The sequence below is a fragment of the Hyla sarda genome, chromosome 2 (assembly GCF_029499605.1).
Source record: "Hyla sarda isolate aHylSar1 chromosome 2, aHylSar1.hap1, whole genome shotgun sequence".
Lineage (NCBI taxonomy): Eukaryota > Metazoa > Chordata > Amphibia > Anura > Hylidae > Hyla > Hyla sarda.
Window position 1 is genome coordinate 185203390 of NC_079190.1, and position 18702 is coordinate 185222091.

At 39.5% G+C, this 18702-nt stretch overlaps 1 protein-coding gene across 1 annotated transcript in view; it reads left to right on the plus strand.

Moving 5' to 3' along the window:
* Positions 1–266: 266 nt before the first annotated feature.
* The window catches only part of GABRB3 (gamma-aminobutyric acid type A receptor subunit beta3), a 216110-nt gene continuing 197674 nt past the window's right edge, over positions 267–18702 (plus strand). The window contains exons 1-3 of the mRNA XM_056555900.1: positions 267–1647; positions 1885–1976; positions 2169–2236. Coding sequence (XP_056411875.1) covers positions 1544–1647; positions 1885–1976; positions 2169–2236 — 264 coding nt within the window. The 5' untranslated portion in view covers positions 267–1543. The remainder of the gene's footprint in view (positions 1648–1884; positions 1977–2168; positions 2237–18702) is intronic.

Below are 18702 nucleotides of genomic sequence, written 5' to 3' on the forward strand. Positions count from 1 at the left end.
GTAGAAGATACTTGGGACAAAGCTTAAGCAGATGTGGTTAGTAAACCCACAGTAAGTAAATGTAATCATGCATAGGATATCTGTATCCTAAAAAATATATATATATATATATATATATATATATATATATATATATGTGGTTTTAATCATTTATATTTCTACAATAACCTGAACTAACAGCAACATAGGTCCCCATGAAGGGACATAATTCAGATGCAGAAATCTATCTATATTAAATGTGCAATGATGACAATGCTGTGTAACAATGGCAGCACTACAGTTTACATGGTACAGAGACGAGTATGCCAGGACTGCAGGTAAACCGACCTGCAAGCACAATTAACAAACTACAGAATCACAAAGAGTTAAATTGCCAAATGTATGGGAAAATGCCAAGCTAACTGTAAGTCCGGAGCTCTCCTAGGAGAGCAGATGGCCTCTTAGCATCATTACATGAGCAGTAAATGGCACAGATCTGCTGAGGATTCATCACCACATAGGGAATAAATTGTGTTGCTGCTGCCAACTGTACCCAGTGTTCAGGAAATGAGAGAGTTAACAATGACAGAGAGATGAGAGCTCCCTCCTAAACAACTGCTGTCACCATCAGGCAGGATTCCGAATGTTAACCCTGCACTTGCCGGAGCTGAGAGGGAAGAATAACCATGCAGAATGCGCTGAAGAGGCTTTCCTCCTACAGTCTAGTAGTCATGCTTTTGGTCTAATCCATCCAGATTCCCAGGTTGTGGTGTTGGGGGAGGGAATCCCACGATCTCCTCCCGTCACTCACACACGTGTTGTCTCCAGCCTCTGCTGAGAGAAGGAAATACCAGAGCTATATCTGGCTTCAGCTGCGGACACTATCACAGGAGCAATGCTGCAGTGCTGAATGGGTTCTGGCTTCACATGACTATGACTTGTATCTATGGAAGGTTGAGGGGCTCGCCAGCAGCAATGTGGATCCATATGGTTAAGGGCAATCTGAAGCTGGGTGACAAGTGTGCAGCCTGGTGACACTTTGACCACACATGGTGCCCTTTTCAGCACTCAGAATCATTGTCCCTCTAGCTGGCAGCTCTACCCTCCTTCTTCTTCTTCTTCACCACCATGTCAGCAGCGCCTGAGAAAATGCAGGAGACACATGCCATATTCCAGCACATCGTCACCAGCATTCTCACTGGTGTGGTTCCCTTAGATACCATCATCCAGTCATAGTAAAGCAGATGAAAGGAAGATCTCAGCCTGGAGTCCTTGTACTATGAGGAAAACACCATTTTAGTGTTAACTGTTTTCTTTTAGTACTCATCCTCCCTTGTCCACATTCAGACCCCAGTTGCCCTCCTCTTGGCAGAACTATCTCCACCCCCACACACTGACAATATTCCACTGATGGCACCAAGAAGAGCCCATGATCGGTGCCTAATGCTACTGGTTGAGGATTGCCTGTGTCTCTAGAGCGACTCTGGATGTAAGTTCCAGATTTCATCCTGTAGACCCAGAAGCTTGGTGCAGGTGGTGGATCTGCCCCCAGTGGCTGTCTCTCATGGTGCACAGAACGAGTGGAGGCATGTGGAGCTCTCTTGGAGGACGTCTCTTTGGGTTTATCTCTGCTCCAGTTCTGGTTGCAGTTGTCTGCTGTGCCCAAAGGTAAGTTTGCCTACTGGATGCAAGAAGGAATGTTTTTGATGGTTTTTCTTATGCCCAATACTTAACCTATGGTGCATCCTCCTTTGCTGTTTGCAGTTGCAATAAACCTACTGATCTTGAAATGACTGATATAAAATCTAGTGAACAAATGATTAACATAACCTAAACATCATGTAAAAAGTCCTTGTTGCCCTTAAAACTTTGCTCCCTTGTGACCTCCACTTTATGTCCCCACAGTGTCAATGATCCAGGTAACATGTCTTTTGTGAAGGAAACAGTGGACAAACTGCTAAAAGGCTATGACATCCGTCTAAGACCAGACTTTGGAGGTAATGATAAAGCAGTAATACATGTAACATTGTATTCAGTGTATTTATAAATAGAAACAGTTTTGTTTGTTAAATACTATCTTTGTGATGACTATGTGCTGTTGAGAAAAATTATGAAAAAAAAATTATGAAAAAAAAAAATACCCTATTGTTTTCTGTTGTTTTTATTTTATTTATTTTTTTGCTTTCTAGGTTCTCCAGTAGCTGTGGGAATGAATATAGACATTGCCAGCATTGACATGGTGTCTGAAGTCAACATGGTAAGCTCCTACTTCTCATAATGTCTTCATTTTTTAGCTGACTCACGATCTGTGTTTGTGTTGCCAAAAGTTTGGTGTATATTGCAGGGATGCTATGAGGGACTTTATGGTCCTTCCATTATCTTCATATTGGGAATTGAGTTTGTTATGATAATGAAAAATACATAGATTATAGAATTTACATTTAAGTACAGTGATCCCTCAAGTTACAATAGTAATAGGTTCCAGGACGACCATTGTATGTTGAAACTAGAGATGAGCGAACTTACAGTAAATTCGATTCGTCACGAATTTCTTGGCTCGGCAGTTGATGACTTATCCTGCGTAAATTAGTTCAGCCTTCAGGTGCTCTGGTGGGCTGGAAAAGATGGATACATTCCTAGGAAAGAGTCTCCTAGGACTGTATCCACCTTTTCCAGCCCACCGGAACCCCTGAAAGCTGAACTAATTTATGCAGGAAAAGTCATCAACTGCCGAGCCGAGAAGTTCGTGACGAATCAAATTTACTGTAAGTTCGCTCATCTCTAGTTGAAACCATTGTATGTTGAGACCATAACTCTATGGAAACCTGGTAATTGGTTCTGAAGCCACCAAAATGTCATCCACAAATAGGACAAAGTAAGGATTAAAGATAAATAAGTAGATAACTAATATAGATAAAGCAAATCCTTACATATAAAAGTAATGAAGATCTGCTGGGAGCTGTAAATCACTGTCTATTTCAGTGTTTCCCAACGAGGATGCCTCCAGCTGTTGCAAAACTATAACTCCCAGCATGCCCGGACAGCCTTCGGCTGTCCGGGCATGCTGGGAGTTGTAGTTTTGCAACAGCTGGAGGCACCCTCTTTGGGAAACACTGCTCTATGTAAAGGAAAGAAGCTTCTTCAGGGTCCTGTACAGTACACGTAATGTCCTAAAAAAAAAAGTAAAATGGAGCTGCCCTTACCTGATGTCCAAAGGATCAGCTAACTCTGGCACAGGTAAATAGTACAGAACATGTAATACCTCCCTGTACTGTAGGGGGTGCTACCAGACACCAGTCAGTGCATGCACTTCAGTAATACAGGGGTTTTACCAGTGAATGTCCATTCTGATTGGTCAGTTTTTCCAGCCATTGACACATTTTGCAGATTCCATAGCATTGTATGTTGAGTCTGGTTTCAAGTTACAATGGTCCAGAAAAGACCATTGTATGTTGAGTCTGGTTTCAAGTTACAATGGTCCAGAAAAGACCATTGTATGTTGAAACTATAGTATGTTGAGGCCATTGTAAGTTGAGGGATCACTGTATTTTGGTCATGGTTTTGTGAAGGCTTCTGTATCTTCTATGTGGTCTCCCAGCGTTGGAGCTGTCTATGGTGCTGAAACTTTTCTGACTTGGCCTGCTTTATTACCTGTGCATGAAGAGCTCAATGGAAGTATACTAGATGCTCATAAAAAGTGGAGGAAGGTTTTAAATGCATTATGAAGAGTGATTTGGTACATCATTAACTATATATATTGATTTTATTGATTGATATATTGATCTTTTGGAAATGACATTATTTCTTTGAAAGGAATATGAACATGTCTCTTAATCTAATATTTATAACATGCATTCTTTTAGTATTAAAATTGATTGTCAAAGGTCATACAGCTCTATACCCAATAGTATGATTTTTTTTTTTATAATGGTATATTACATCATTTATTATAGGTTACAATGACAGAAATATCTGTGAATTGGTAGCTTATTTAGCATTTAATGAAGTGGGTTTGCAATAATTGGCTTATTTTACATAGTAAAATCATGATTTTTGTAGATATTTGAAGGGGTTATCCAGGAAAAAAAAAACTTTATATATATATATATATATATATATATATATATATATATATATATATATATATATATATAAACTCGCTCCAGAAAGTTAAACAGATTAGTAAATTACTTCTATTAAAAAATCTTAATCCTTTCAGTACTTATGAGCTTCTGAAGTTCAGGTTGTTCTTTTCTGTCTAAGTGCTCTCTGATGACACGTGTCTCGGGAACCAGTTTAGAAGCAAATCCCCATAGCAAACCTCTTCTAAACTGGGCAGGTCCCGAGACAGGTGTCATCATAGAGCACTTAGACAGAAAAGAACAACCTTAACTTCAGAAGCTCATAAGTACTGAAAGGATTAAGATTTTTTAATAGTAGTAATTTACAAATCTGTTTAACTTTCTGGAGCCAGTTGATATGTAAAAAAAAGTTTTTTCCTGGAATACCCCTTTAAGTATCCAGACTGTATTTTATACATTAATACTATTTCTGTAGAAGAACAAGCTGTATGGGATTTATTTGTTTCAAATAGGTTATTGTCAAGATAAATTGGTATATAATACAGGTATAATGAATATAATGTCAGTGGTAAATTCATATACTGCTTAAAGTTTTCCTGGGCAATGCAGGTACAGTAGTATTCATTCTGCTAATAGCACATGATCAATAAAACACCCTAGCATTAATATTTCTCTTTTTAATATTGTGCTGACAATGCAGTTTTGCACTGTACAAAGTGCCTCAGGCCTCCTTGCAATAGTGTTAGGAAACATTTCTGCATGAGAGAGAAAGTGCATTATTAATTGTCCAGAGGAACTGCTGCCTCCATTATCATATTTCATTGTAGTTCTTAGCTCTTGTAATAGAAGTTGTATTACCATATGAGTTACACAAGATTGTACCTTGTTGTTTCAAAGAAAAATTGATATCTTTAAAGAACCATATGATTACTGTGGCTGAAATATTAAAATAAATTAGCACCCACTCCCCTCCGTTATTCTTGGGACTATAGTACAATTTCCATTGTGTGGAGCATTACAATGCTACAAAACATATTTATCATAAATAAATCCTACATTCTTAAATGTAAACATCAAGAATGTCTTCCATATGAATTATGTTATGAAAGTATCATACACACAGAAATTTTGGCAATTGCTCACTTTATGCAAACCTTCTGTGTTGCATTTAAAGATAATACAAGACTATTTAGAGCATTGTGCGTAATGGGATGGAACCACAATACAGAAATCCCTCAGGTTACAATATTAATAGGTTCCAATACGACCATTGTATGTTGAAACCATTGTATGTTGAGACCAGAACTCTATGGAAACCTGGTAATTGGTTCTGAAGCTACTAAAATGTCATCCAAAAATAGGACAAAGGTGAGGATTAAAGATAAATAAGTAGATAACTAATATAGATAAAGCAATTCCTTACATATAAAAGTAATAAAGATCTGCTGGGAGCTGTAAATCACTGTCTATTTCAGTGTTTCCCAATGAGGGTGCCTCCAGCTGTTGCAAAACTACAACTACCAGCATGCCCGGACAGCCGAAGGAAAGAAGCTTCTTCAGGGTCCTGTAGAGAACACGCGATGTCCTAAAAAAAAAGTAAAATGAAGCCGCCCTCACCTGATGTCCAAAGGAGCAGCTAATCCTGGCCCAAAGAGTACAGAACATGTAATACCTCCCTGTACTGTAGGGGGCGCTACCAGACACCAGTCAGTGCATGCACTTCAGTAATACAGGGGTTTTACCAGTGAATGTCCATTCTGATTGGTTGGTTCTTCCAGCCCTTGACACGTTTTGCAGATTCCATAGCATTGCCTGTTGAGTCTGGTTTCAAGTTACAATGGTCCAGAAAAGACCATTGTATGTTGAAACTATTGTATGTTGAGGCCATTGTAAGTTGAGGGATCACTGTACTGCTAGATTATTGATACGTCTTACTACTTGCCCAGTGACTGTAAATTCAAGTACTTCATGTGTTCCTTGGAAAGTTTGAAATAGCAAGTAAAACATTTTTAGTAATGATTATAGAATGCACAGCCTAAAACAAGCTAAAACCCAGTATTATATGAATCCTACTGGATCATTCTTGGGAATAGTTATGTCCTTACCATACAATAAGAACTAACAGAGTCCTAAGCAATACACTGTATACTCTAATCGAAGAATCAGCTATGTTTAGGTATTTATATTAAAAGTACTAGGAATGTTTCTTAGCTCGGAAACTTTACAGCCTAAGGAATAATTTGTGGTGTCCATTCCCAGTTGCTCACGATTCGGCCAAATTGTAAGCTTAGTTAATGTTTTTTACAGTTGTCCTTTAGGTATCATATTGCAGCTCAGTAATGTCTTGTAAGTCCATCAAAGTTAATGTGTCCATTTATATTTTAAGTAATAGGTTCCTAGGGTTTGTTGACAAGTTTACAAATCCTTGTTTAGTTTATGTCGTCTGTCATGAGGTTTATGCATATCTGTCATTAAATCCTTTAAACGTTTACTCCTCTGGGTCTTTAACAACCTGCAATGTCAGATATTGTCAGTAAAAGTGCTATCATTGCTTATGCTATTGTGGTCACTTGGGAGTTTGTGTCAACTTCTCAGTTTCAGCTCGGATGTGAACAGTGGAAGACTTGCATGCTCCATAGATTCTCACAGTTCTGTGCTAACGTCAGGTTATCCCAGGCTTCATTTAGTGAATAGAGTTCGCACAGGAGTTCTTTGTGTAGATGATGATATCTTCATAGGATGCAAATATTGATCTACAAGTTAGTTATGGTCTCTCTCTACTTCTCTGGCTCCCTTCTGTTGTCACCCTATGGGTTGGGTTGGAATTGTGTGGTATCAGCTCCGACCCTCGCCTCTGGCTCTCGTGCTCGGACTGGTGAGTGGCGTTCCCTTCCGTGAGCAAGTAGCAAAAATAGAAAAACGTCCAGCACCAAGAAGGCAGATACAATTCTTCTTTATTGTGGCATCAGTAAAAGTACGATACACAGAACAAGTAGCCTACGCGTTTCGGGCTATAGAGCCCTTAATCATGGCATATGGGTTGGGTTGGACTTTTGTCTTGTAGTCACAATGTATATTATCCAGCAATTCTTGTTTGCTAAGGTGTATATATATATATATATATATATATATATATATATATATATATATATCCATAATAAATTACTCCTACAGGGTTAAGGGAAGATAAATTCAGGTGAATTCTGTCCATTGATGAAAAATAGTCATGCATTTGTAGTCGCTCTCCTGCTGCATCTAAGTTTAAAAAAATGTATAATTACATTTATTTTGAATGAAAAGTAACAATCCACATAGGATCACTACTTTAAAGGGGTATTCCGGGCAAAAACATTTTATCCCCAATCCAAAGGATATGGTATAAGATGTCTGATTGCGGGGGGCCCACTGCTGAGGCCCCCCGCGATCTCCCTGCAGCAACCGGAGGTTTCCGAGACTGCAGATTCAGCACCCGCATAGAATGCGGGTGCTACAAGGAGATAGCGGGGGTCTCAGCAGCGGGCCCCCCGCAATCGGACATTATACCATATCCTTTGGATAGGGGATTAAAAAAATTTGCCCGGAATACCCCTTTAATGACTAGTAATCCGGTTAATTATTAAATAATTTTATTTATACCTTTATTGCTTATTGATTTTCAGTTAAAGGAACAGTTTCCCATTTAGTCATAGTCTTATTTCTTTTTTTTTTGGTTAATATTACATTTACGTGTCCAGTTTAAAAAGTACTGGTTAAATACATATCTGACCAGTCCTATTGTGCCCTTATCTGTAGCTAAATAGGTATAGCTAATAGACTAAGCAGAATTCAACAATCCAGATATTTATCTAGATTACTCTGTTTTTAGGAGTTCTTAAAAGAACATTCCAAGATTTACATTTTTATATGTTGCAGGGGGCTGCCAAAAACTTACCTACCCTGGTCCCCTTGCAGCTCCTGGACTGATAATAATCACTTTTCATTGTTCACAGCTTGTAGCTGCTTCCGAAACAATGCATTGGAACAAGACTTGTCTGCTCAGCCAATTACTGATTGGACACATCTTTTTAGAAGCAGCTACAATTAGGGAACGCGGGGGACCAGGGTGGATAAGTATCTTTTATTTTTTATGTTGTAAAAATCCTCCCTCTCAGCAACATATAAAACTATTTTAAATCCCAGAATACCTCTTTACATTTGGTTTCTTAGTAAAAAAAAATTGTTTAAGTGAGAGAACAGATTTCATGGAGCAAAGCATGCTGTAATTGAGAACTCCCACCAAGATTATGATCAAAGTGTTCAGTTTGTTACTAAACCATAATCTGCGGGTCTCCATTTTAAGCTTTGCACTGTGTTTTCACTTTTGGTGATCCACCAATTTACAAACGGTATCTTTTTTATGTATTATCAAACTGAAGAGCTCAGTACTTAGAACATACACAACAGCTCTGCAACTGTTCTTCATTCAATTTCTGCTTCACAGCTCACAAGATAACTGACTTTGTATTGTGATCAGTGATTTTCCCTAGACATTGCTTGGGTAGTGGCCCGCAGCTTTCTTCTTTTTATATATCTGTCCTACTCATACTGGGTCTATGAACGTCACAATCTTCTTGGTGTCACCTGTGATTTTACTAACAGTTATACTATTGTGTTAAGTAATGATAATACATAGTTTTCTATCTTTTCTTTATGATTTTTTATTTGCATCTGATGACATACATATGTGCTATGATAATGTGTCAATATGATTCTGATGAAGTAGTAAGCCTAAATGTATGTTTAACTGTTTACAGAAAATATCCCGAGTCATAAGTCATAAAAAGGTTTGCTCTGGTATGATGTGAACAGATACAGTCATGGCTGTAAATGTTGGCACCCCTGAAATTTTTTAAGAGAATTAAGTATTTCTCACAGTAAGGGATTGCAGTAACACATATTTTGCTATACACATGTTTATTCCCTTTGTGTATATTGGAACTAAACCAAAAAAGGGAGGAAACAAAAGCAAATTGGACTTATTCTGGTCTGGACAAAATGATTGGCACCCTTTCAAAATTGTGGAAAAATAAGATTGTTTCAAGCATTTGATGCTCCTTTAAACTCTCGTGGGGCAAGTAATGGGTGTGGGCAATATAAAAATCACACCTGAACGCAGATAAAAAGGAGAGAAGTTCACTTAGCCTTTGCATTGTGTGTCTGTGTGTGCCACACTAAGCATGGACAACAAAAAGAGGAGAAGATAACTTGAGAACCACAATTGTGGAAAAATTTCAACAATCTCAAGGTTACAAGTCCATCTCCATAGATCTAGATTTGCCTTTGTCCACAGTGCGCAACATGATAAAGAAGTTTGCAACCCATGGCACTGTAGCTAATCTCCCTGGGCGTGGACAGAAGAGAAAAATGTATTAAAGGTGTCAATGCAGGATAGTCAGGATGGTGGATAAGCAGCCCCAAACAAGTTCCAAAGATACTCAAGCACTCAAGCTGTCCTGCAGGCTCAGGGAGCATCAGTGTCAGCGCAAACTATCCGTCGACATTTAAATGAAATTAAACGCTATGGCAGGAGACCCAGTAGGATCCCACTGCTGACACAGAGAAATACAAAATCAAGACTATATTTTGCCAAAATGAACTTGAGTAAGCCAAAATCCTTCTGGGAAAATGTCTTGTGGACAGATGAGACCAAGATAGAGCTTTTTGGTAAAGCATATCATTCTGCTGTTTACCGAAAATGGAATGAGGCCTACAAAGAAAAGAACACAGTGCCTACAGTGAAATATGGTGAAGGTTCAATGATGTTTTGGGGTTGTGTTGCTGCTTCTGGCACTGGGTGCCTTGCATGTGTTTAAGGCATCATGCAATCTGAGGATTACCAATGGATTTTGAGTCACACTGTACAGCCCAGTGTCAGAAATTGCTGTTGGGAAAATGCGCCCTTCCAATAAGAGAGACCTGGAGCAGTTTGCAAAGCAAGAGTGGTCCAACTTTCTGGCTGAGAGATGTAAGAAGATGAGAGATGTAAGAAAGTCACTGATTTCAGTTATTTTTTCCAAAGGGTGTGCAACCAAATATTAAGTTAAGGGTGCCAATAATTTTGACCAGACCATTTTTGGAGTTTGGTGTGACATTATGTCTAATTAGCTTTTTTTCCTCCTTTTTTGGTTTAGATCAAATTCACACAAAGGGAATAAACATGTGTATAGCAAAACATGTGTTACTGAAATCCTTTTCTGTGAGAAATACTTCATTTTCTAGAAAAATTCAGGGGTGCAAACTTTTGCGGCCATGACTGTATATACATCCTTCTGACACTACATATTAAACTGAATACCATGCAGTTCCATACATTGCCAATAGGTAACAATTGCAGTAAAACATATACAGGACAGACTACACTTTTCTTTGTGGCAAATCATTGTATCTTGATATATTTATACCAGTCTGGTAGATACCAGCAGGGCACAATTTTAAGCACTTGTCAGGCCAATAGGGCTCTGTGGATACATTTGGTATACCACACATGTGTCCTTAGAATGGTTTCTACCCAACCAGTTTGACTTTGGGTCAAACTCAAGAGTGGAGTCTAAGTAGCCCCTTGGTTTTTACCCTTTATGATTTTCCAGGTAGTGGAATCTAGACTTAGTTGCAAGGGGCTACCGGGTGGCTACCTCAAGAATGGCACTGGTGTGGGAAGTTGCTGGCATGGCATAGCAGATGACATCTGTGTGAGGCATTAGATGATCAAGCAAAAAGACAGGTTTGTATATAGGTGTACTGTAGGTCAGAGGCTGACAGCAAAGTAGGGTAACTCATAAAAGGCAGAATCGTTGAGACAAGCAGCTCAAGTTTTTGGACAATAGCCTTCAGTCATATACTGGAGAGGCAGTATGGTACAGTAGAGTAGATGAATCAGCCTGAACTTTGCAATGTCATTCTTTGAACTTGGCGATGTTCAACTGTCATATAGAGAATGAATTGAGTGCTGGATGTGCACACTTGGCTAGTACAATTTATTCCTAGGACAATTTTGTCCTTATTCTTAGGATCTTGGGAGATCCAGCTGTCAGACCCTAAAGATAAACTTGTTATCCTCTATCCTGTGGATAAGGAATCATTTTTTAATATGGAACTGCCCCTTTACTTAGGTAGTGCTGAGCAATGATAAATGGGGGGCAGCATTAATGTGCTCACATTGGCCCCTTAAGAAGCCCGCACAGCATGGGTCAAAGCACATCAAAGGGAGATGTACAACAGGAGATGGCAGGGATCAGTTCATGGACAGGGACAGTGCAGCACTCTGATTGGAGCAGGCTAGGTGCAGGTTACACAGGCTAGGAAGCACATTGTTAGTTCCAATTGAATGTGATAATGGAGAAGGAGAAACAAGATCTTTGTAGATGAGATTTTTTGATGAGGTGTGTAAAGAGTTTATATATTTATGGAGCTGCTTCCTATTTTACACATAGCCTCTTGCCTAATTTCACAAATTACTTTACAATGAAGTTATGGTGTTCCATTAACCTTTAACCCCTTAACGACGCCGGACGTAAATGTACGTCCTGGTGAGCTGGTACTTAACGCACCAGAACGTACATTTACATCTTATGCATAACTGCGAGCATCAGAGCGATGCTCGGGTCATGCGTGGCAGGTCCCTGCTGCTTATAGCACCCAGGGACCCGCCGGTAATGGCGGACATCCGCGATCGGATCAATACAGATCACGGCATCTGCAGCATCGCGGTCACTAAAATGGATGATTGGATCGCCCGCAGTGCTGCCGCGGCGATCCGATCATCCAGAACAGCAGACAGAGGTCCCCTCAGCTGCCTCCGCTGCCTTCCACGGGTCTTCTGCTCTGGTCTGTGATCGAGCAGACCAGAGCAGAAGATGACCGATAATACTGATCAGTGCTATGCCCTATGCACTATTAAAATGTAATGTGGTCTATTAAAGTGTAAAAATAAAAGTAAAAAAAAAGTGAACCCCCCAAATACATATTTGGTATTGCCACGTGCGTAAATATCCTAACTATAAAAATAAAATGTTAATGATACCGTATGGTGAACGGCGTAAACGTAAAAAAAAAAGTCCAAAATAACTGCTTTTTTATAACATTTCATTTCCAAAAAATGTATAAAAAATGTAATAAAAGTTTTATATAAGAAAATATGATATCAATAAAAAGTACAGATCACTGCGCAAAAAATTAGCCCTCATACCGCCGCTTTATACGGAAAAATGAAAAAGTTGTAGGTCTTCAAAATAGGGGGATTTTAAACGTACTAATTTGGTTAAAAAGTTTGCGATTTTTTTAAGCATAAAAGTTGTAGAAAAGTATGTTATCATGGGTATCATTTTAATTGTAATGACCCAAAGAATAAAGAACACATGTCTTTTTTACCGTAAATTGTACGGCGTGAAAACAAAACCTTCCAAAATTTGCAAAATTGCAGGTTTCTTTTTAATTTCCCCACACAAATAGAAATTTTTTGATTGTGCCATACATTTTATGGTAAAGTGAGTAATGGCATTACAACGGACAACTGGTCACGCAAAAAACAAGCCCTCATACTAGTCTGTGGATGAAAATATAAAAGAGTTATGATTTTTTGAAGGCGAGGAGGAAAAAACGAAAATGTAAAAATAAGGCCCTTATGGCCCAAATGGGCTGAGTCCTTAAGGGGTTAAAAGCACACCAGACATAAACTCCATCTTACCCTGTCTATGGGCTCTTTTGTTCAGAAATCTGCAAAAAATACTATTATGTGAAATAGTACTGTATATAACTGGTAGAAGAAGGCAGGCAGAGGAGGGAATACAGTATGTACAAGTCTCATTTGAAACATTTGACTAGCGTAGAGCCCAGCCCACAACACAGTCTAAATTTATACAAAGAAAAAAATGCTGTCTTCTTTTCTTATTATTCCTTATTACGAATGAAAATGTATCCGTTAATTAAATATGGTTGTATTTTTCTCTGTGTGTGAACATACCCTTAAGATTTGCTTACAATTGAATACTACTGGAGAACCAGTTCGGCAATAGAAATGTTAAATGACTTGATAGATTAAGATTGTTAGTATAAAAATACTGTACGCATTTTTTTTTAAATCTATCATATGACTCTCCATGTATTGTAATAGCTGAGCACACAACTGGCACAGAAAAAGCAAGATAATCTAGAATGAAGCAGAAAACTATTATTTCATTGCTTAATATCACAATGTTGGTTCCTGCTTACAATAAAAATGTAAACCGTTTTTGTCTCTGTATCCCTACAATATGTTGTATCAAATGATATGAAGTCAATTATGTTTTCTCAGAGACCCTATGTTACACCGAGCGCTCCGGGTCCCTGCTCCTCCCCGGAGCGCTCGCGATCCGCGTAGCGGGACGCGCCAGCCCGGGGGTCGCATCCCAATCGTCTCACCTGTCCCGTTCCCCGGCTGTCATGTCCCGGCGCGCGCGGCCCCGCTCTCTAGGGCACGCGCGCGCCGGCTCTCTGAAATTTAAAGGGCCAGTGCACCACTAATTGGTGCCTGGCCCAATCAGTTGTATCACTCTCATTCCTTATAAAAACTCACTTCCCCTTCCTGTCCTTGCCGGATCTTGTTGCCCTAGTGCCCTGAGAAAGCGTTTTGTGTATCCCAAGCCTGTGTATCCAGACCCTTGCCGTTGCCCCAGACTACGAACCATTGCTGCCTGCCCTGACCTTCTGCTACGTCCGACCTTTCTCTTGCCTTGTCCCTGTGTACCACGCCTGTCTCAGCTGTCAGTGGGGTTGAGCCGCTATCGGGTGGAACGACCTGGGGGTTACCTGCTGCTGCAAGTCCAAAACCAGTGAAAACCAGTAACCCCTTAGATTCCGTTCCCCTTTGTTTGACGCTAAACAGACCATGAATGGGTCAGAGCAAGGCGGCCATGTGAATGTAGACTAAGTTAAACTTGTAGGCTTAGGCCCAAAAGATATTTATTTATTTATTTTTTATAGGAGAATTGTATAGATTGGACCCCCAAGTTACCTTACCATGTTGTGGCAGGTGGGCTCAGACAAAATGTGCACTGAGAATTTAAATCCTATTTGTTTGCACATTCACAGGGTTCTGCTCTATCCTTGTTTGCTTTTGTATTTCAGTCTCAACAGATTTGCACCTGCTCATTTTTTTTTCACATTTTTAAAGAGGCCCTTGCTAACCCTGTCAGTCTTTTGCATCCAGGTGAACTGAAAGGCACTTAGGGTTCTCAGTTCCCCAATGCATCTTAATAATAATAATTTAATACAAGATTTATTTTACATTAGTTGGGGGCTTCAGATACCCAAGGTCTGGAAATCACCTATCTAGTGCCAATTTAAATGGTCTAAGGAGGCAAGAAATACAGCAGCAGGTGTTTGGTGAATGTCGGAAACAGTCATTGCCCCAGATTGATTAATCTGTTTTTTTATTTCAGATAAAAACAACACTACTTTCTTTTCTGTCTGACCACAGTGCTCTCTGCTGACACCTCTGTCCATGTCAGGAACTGTCCAGAGCAGGATAGGTTTGCTATGGGAATTTGACAGTTCCTGACATGGACAGAGGTGTCAGCAGAGGGCACTGTGATAAGACAGAAAATAAATTCAAAAAGAAAAGAACTTCCTCTGTAGTATACAGCATTTCATAAGTTCTGGAAAGATTAAGGTTTTTTAAATATAAGTAATTTACAAATCTGTTTAACTTTCTGGCACCAGTTGATTTAAAAAAAATGTTTTCCACCAGAGTACCCCTTTAACCTGTTAAGGACGGCGGGCGTATCCATACGCCCCCGTTTTAAAGTCCTTAAGGACTGAGGGTCAATGAATACGCCCGTGGGAATTCCGGTCCCCACCGCTAGCCGGTTGGGGACCGGATCAGGATGCCTGCTGAAATCATTGAGCAGGCATCCCGGCACATCGCCGAAGGGGGTCCTGAGACACCCCCATGTCGGCGATCGTAGAAAATCACATGTCAATTCAGACATGCAATTTTCTCCAATTCCGGGCTGATCGGGTCTCTGGTGACCCTACCACCCGGAAAATAGGGATGATCGGAGTTGTCAGTGACAGCCCCGATCATCCTAAAGATCCAGTGCTGCGATCTCCTCCTATCCTCTGCTATTAGTCAGAACTGAGTTCTGACCAATGGCAGCGCACGACAGGGGGTTGCCATGGAAACGCCCCGTTCTGCCCGCCCCTGGATGTCGGGCAGAACGGGGGGGGGGGGGGAGAAGATCGAGGCCTGTACCTGAGGAGAAGATGCGTGGGGCCCCGCGATCATCGCAGACATCCAGCGGAGATCACGGCTCAGGCTTGAATCGACGGTGGGGGGGGAGAAATGAAAGTGAAAGTAAAGTGATCTTTACCGTGGCAACCACTAGGAAGGCCGGACTGCGGGGAGTTGTAGTTTTGCAACATCTGGAGGGTCACAGTTTGATGACCACTGTTACAGTGTTGCCCAAACTGTAGCCCTCCAGATGTTGCCAAACTACAACTCTCAGCATGCCTAGACCGCCCAGGCATGCTGGAAGTTGTAGTTCTGTAACATCTGTCCCTTCAGATTTTGCAATTTTTTCAAAAAGTTAAAATATGTCCATTTTATGATGCCAACATAAAGTGGACATATTGTATATGTGAATAAAAATAAAATTTATTTGGAATATCAAAGTTAGAAAAATGCAAAATTTTCAAAATTTTCATGGAATTTTGGGATTTTTCACCAAGAAAGGATGCAAGTAACGCCGAAGATTTACCACCAAAATAAAGTAGAATATGTAACGAAAAAACAATCTCAGAATCAGAATATTCGGTAAAAGCGTTTTAGAGTCATTAACGCTTAAAGTGACGGTGGTCAAAATTGCGAAAAAGGGCTCAGTCCTTAAGGTGAAAAAGGGCTCAGCCCTTAAGGGGTTAATAGCCAAGCCTGAATTTCTACTGATATGGGAAATAACCCATCTGGAGGCAGCTGTTTTGATGTTTTTGCACATTCTTGCACACTTTGTCATGAGACTGAGTAAGGATTCCCCTTGAAGGCATTGTCAAAAGGCATGTGGCACTTTAGAGGCCATTCATGCTATACTATTTGGCGTTTTTTATTTTTTGAGTTTTTTCTCCTTTGCATACATGTAAGGAATGATACTCCTTTCTTCCAAGGGGACCAAACAGTGGCAGTCAGAAAGCTGTAGCTCATAGCAGTAAACCTGCTAAATGATACAAATGGTAGTTCCCATGAGCTCTTATGCAGTAGGGTCTCAGCAGAGTCTCAGTGAGTGCCTTTATATCACAACTTATTTTATATACCCTATGTACTATACCAATAATGCCATCAAGGTTATGAGTAAACTTTTTGAAAAAAGAAGAAAGGCAATTTTTTTCTTTCTTCATTCATGAACATAATAGACATAATTATTTTTTTTTGCATTTTCATAGCTGAACGAAGTCTTGTTTTTTCTGTGTATGCTGTATTTTGCCATAAAAAGAAAAAAACCTCTTGCAGTTAAAAGTTCCCTGGATTCCTAGTCCTTATGAGAATTTTTTTAAACCCAGCAAATCCTTCAGTTTGCTTTTTGAAACCTACAAGGCAGGCATGGAAATGATATGGATCCACAACCCATGAAATGTGTTACCTAAAACCTAACTTTTCAATTGTAAATGTAGGTATTAATGGGGGAGATTTATCAAAACCTGTGCAGAGGAAGAGTGGTGTAGTTGCCCATAGCAACCAATCAGATTGCTTCTTTCATTTTCCACAGGCCTCTTTAGAGGCCTGTGGAAAATGAAAGAAGCAATCTGATTGGTTTTTATGGGCAACTGCACCACTCTTCCTCTGCACAGGTTTTGATAAATCTCCCCCAATATGAGTATAGTAAAAGTGGCTAAAACTTTCCTTTCTTTATTTAAAAGATAGTAACTGTTTATCTGTCTATTGATTAATGTTTGTGATTTATTAATATAATTAAATGTTAGTTTAAGGGCTTTAAATTTTTTTTTTTTAATAAACATTACAAATACTATTATTTCACAATAAATAAAAACTTACAGTTAATACATAAAACAAAATACATCCATTTTGAAGTATTTTATCTGCAAGGGGCTAATAGTGTAAACTACCTAAAGGGGTTTTCCTGGGCAATGTTGGAAACTACTAATAGGGTAAACTTGGGTGTTAAGTCTCGTCCACTGAAAAAAAAGAGCTCCACTCTGCAGAGGCTCAGCAAGGGGAGGAGGATGTATAGAAATACCATGATCTCCATGTTGGTTCAAAGCGTTTTAAGTTTAACTATGACAGCGCAGCAAGTTTTTGATTGATTATGTAAAAGTTTCCCTGGATTTTACAGAACTCTATTTCCAGGCTTGTGCTATGGGTTGTTTAGCACCTAACAAAAATTAGTTATTCCCTGCTGTCAGGAACACATTCAATAGACTTATTGGGGGACATGTATCAAAGATTTTACCCCTGTTTTGTGTGTATTTTTTTGGGCAAAATTTTGCGCAAGCCCTTTTTTTGCGCAATTTTTTTGCGCACGTTTTGGTAGAGCATGTCCTCCAGATGTGGCTGAATCAGGGTACCTTGGAGTGACATCTATAGTACACATGGATTTATTAACTGCGTACTTTTTTTTTACACCAAAAATTTTGCCGCAAGAGCTGTTTTTTTTCCGCAAATATAAGCCATCTTGGACTTAACGTAGCAAGATGCTCTAAATCATTGATTCTATTTTCCAAAGAGTGGATTTAGGAGATTACTATATTTACACACAATTTATGAAGCTCATTGCGCTTGATTGATAAATTTAGCGCTTCTGCACATAATTTAGAATTCGGGAAAAGGGGTAAAATGCTTCTACCGTACACAAATAATGATACATGTCCCCCATTGAGTAGAGCTTTCCATGGGTTGCTACTCAAAGAATAACCAGTAACAGTACTATAAGACGGTTATCATATACACTAAGATGTAAAGTTCCAACAGGCCTATAGGGTCCCATTGTAAAAAAAAAAAATTGTGTATGTTTAATGTATACACTTTTTACAGGCTACTGTAAATAATACTATACCCATTTATACTATTCCATGCCTTTTTTTGTTCGTTATTGCTGCAATATACTGATGAATACTGTCAGACAAAGGCTAAATGGACCATATTTTAGCTACTGGAGCCTGATGGACAAAATATTGTAGCCTAGAATTAGATACTTTTACCCCAAAACTATTGAGAATGACAAGTGGCACCCTACTATTTAATAAGAATCTGTCTACTGCAAATGTTCCAAACTGCTGACACTCTTAAATAGCTGTAAGGAAAAGGAGACAGATGGTACCTTTTATATATCTGTCTGTCCTTCCATAACATAGAAAAATGTTTTTATTCACTGTAGCAAAGTGCTAAAGAGGTGCTCACAAGCCCCTAAAGTGCTGCAGACTGGGAAGACACCTATCTCCTCCTCCCAAAGTCAGCTGGAAACTGAGACCTGTTTCCAAATCTTATTTCAGCACTGCGCACACAAATTGTCCGCCGGTGTAAGATATGGAAACAGGGCTCGGCTTCCAGCTGACTGGACTTCAAGCAGGAACAGGAATAGGAGGGATAGCGAGGAGGAGTACTTCAGGGGCTTGGCAACTC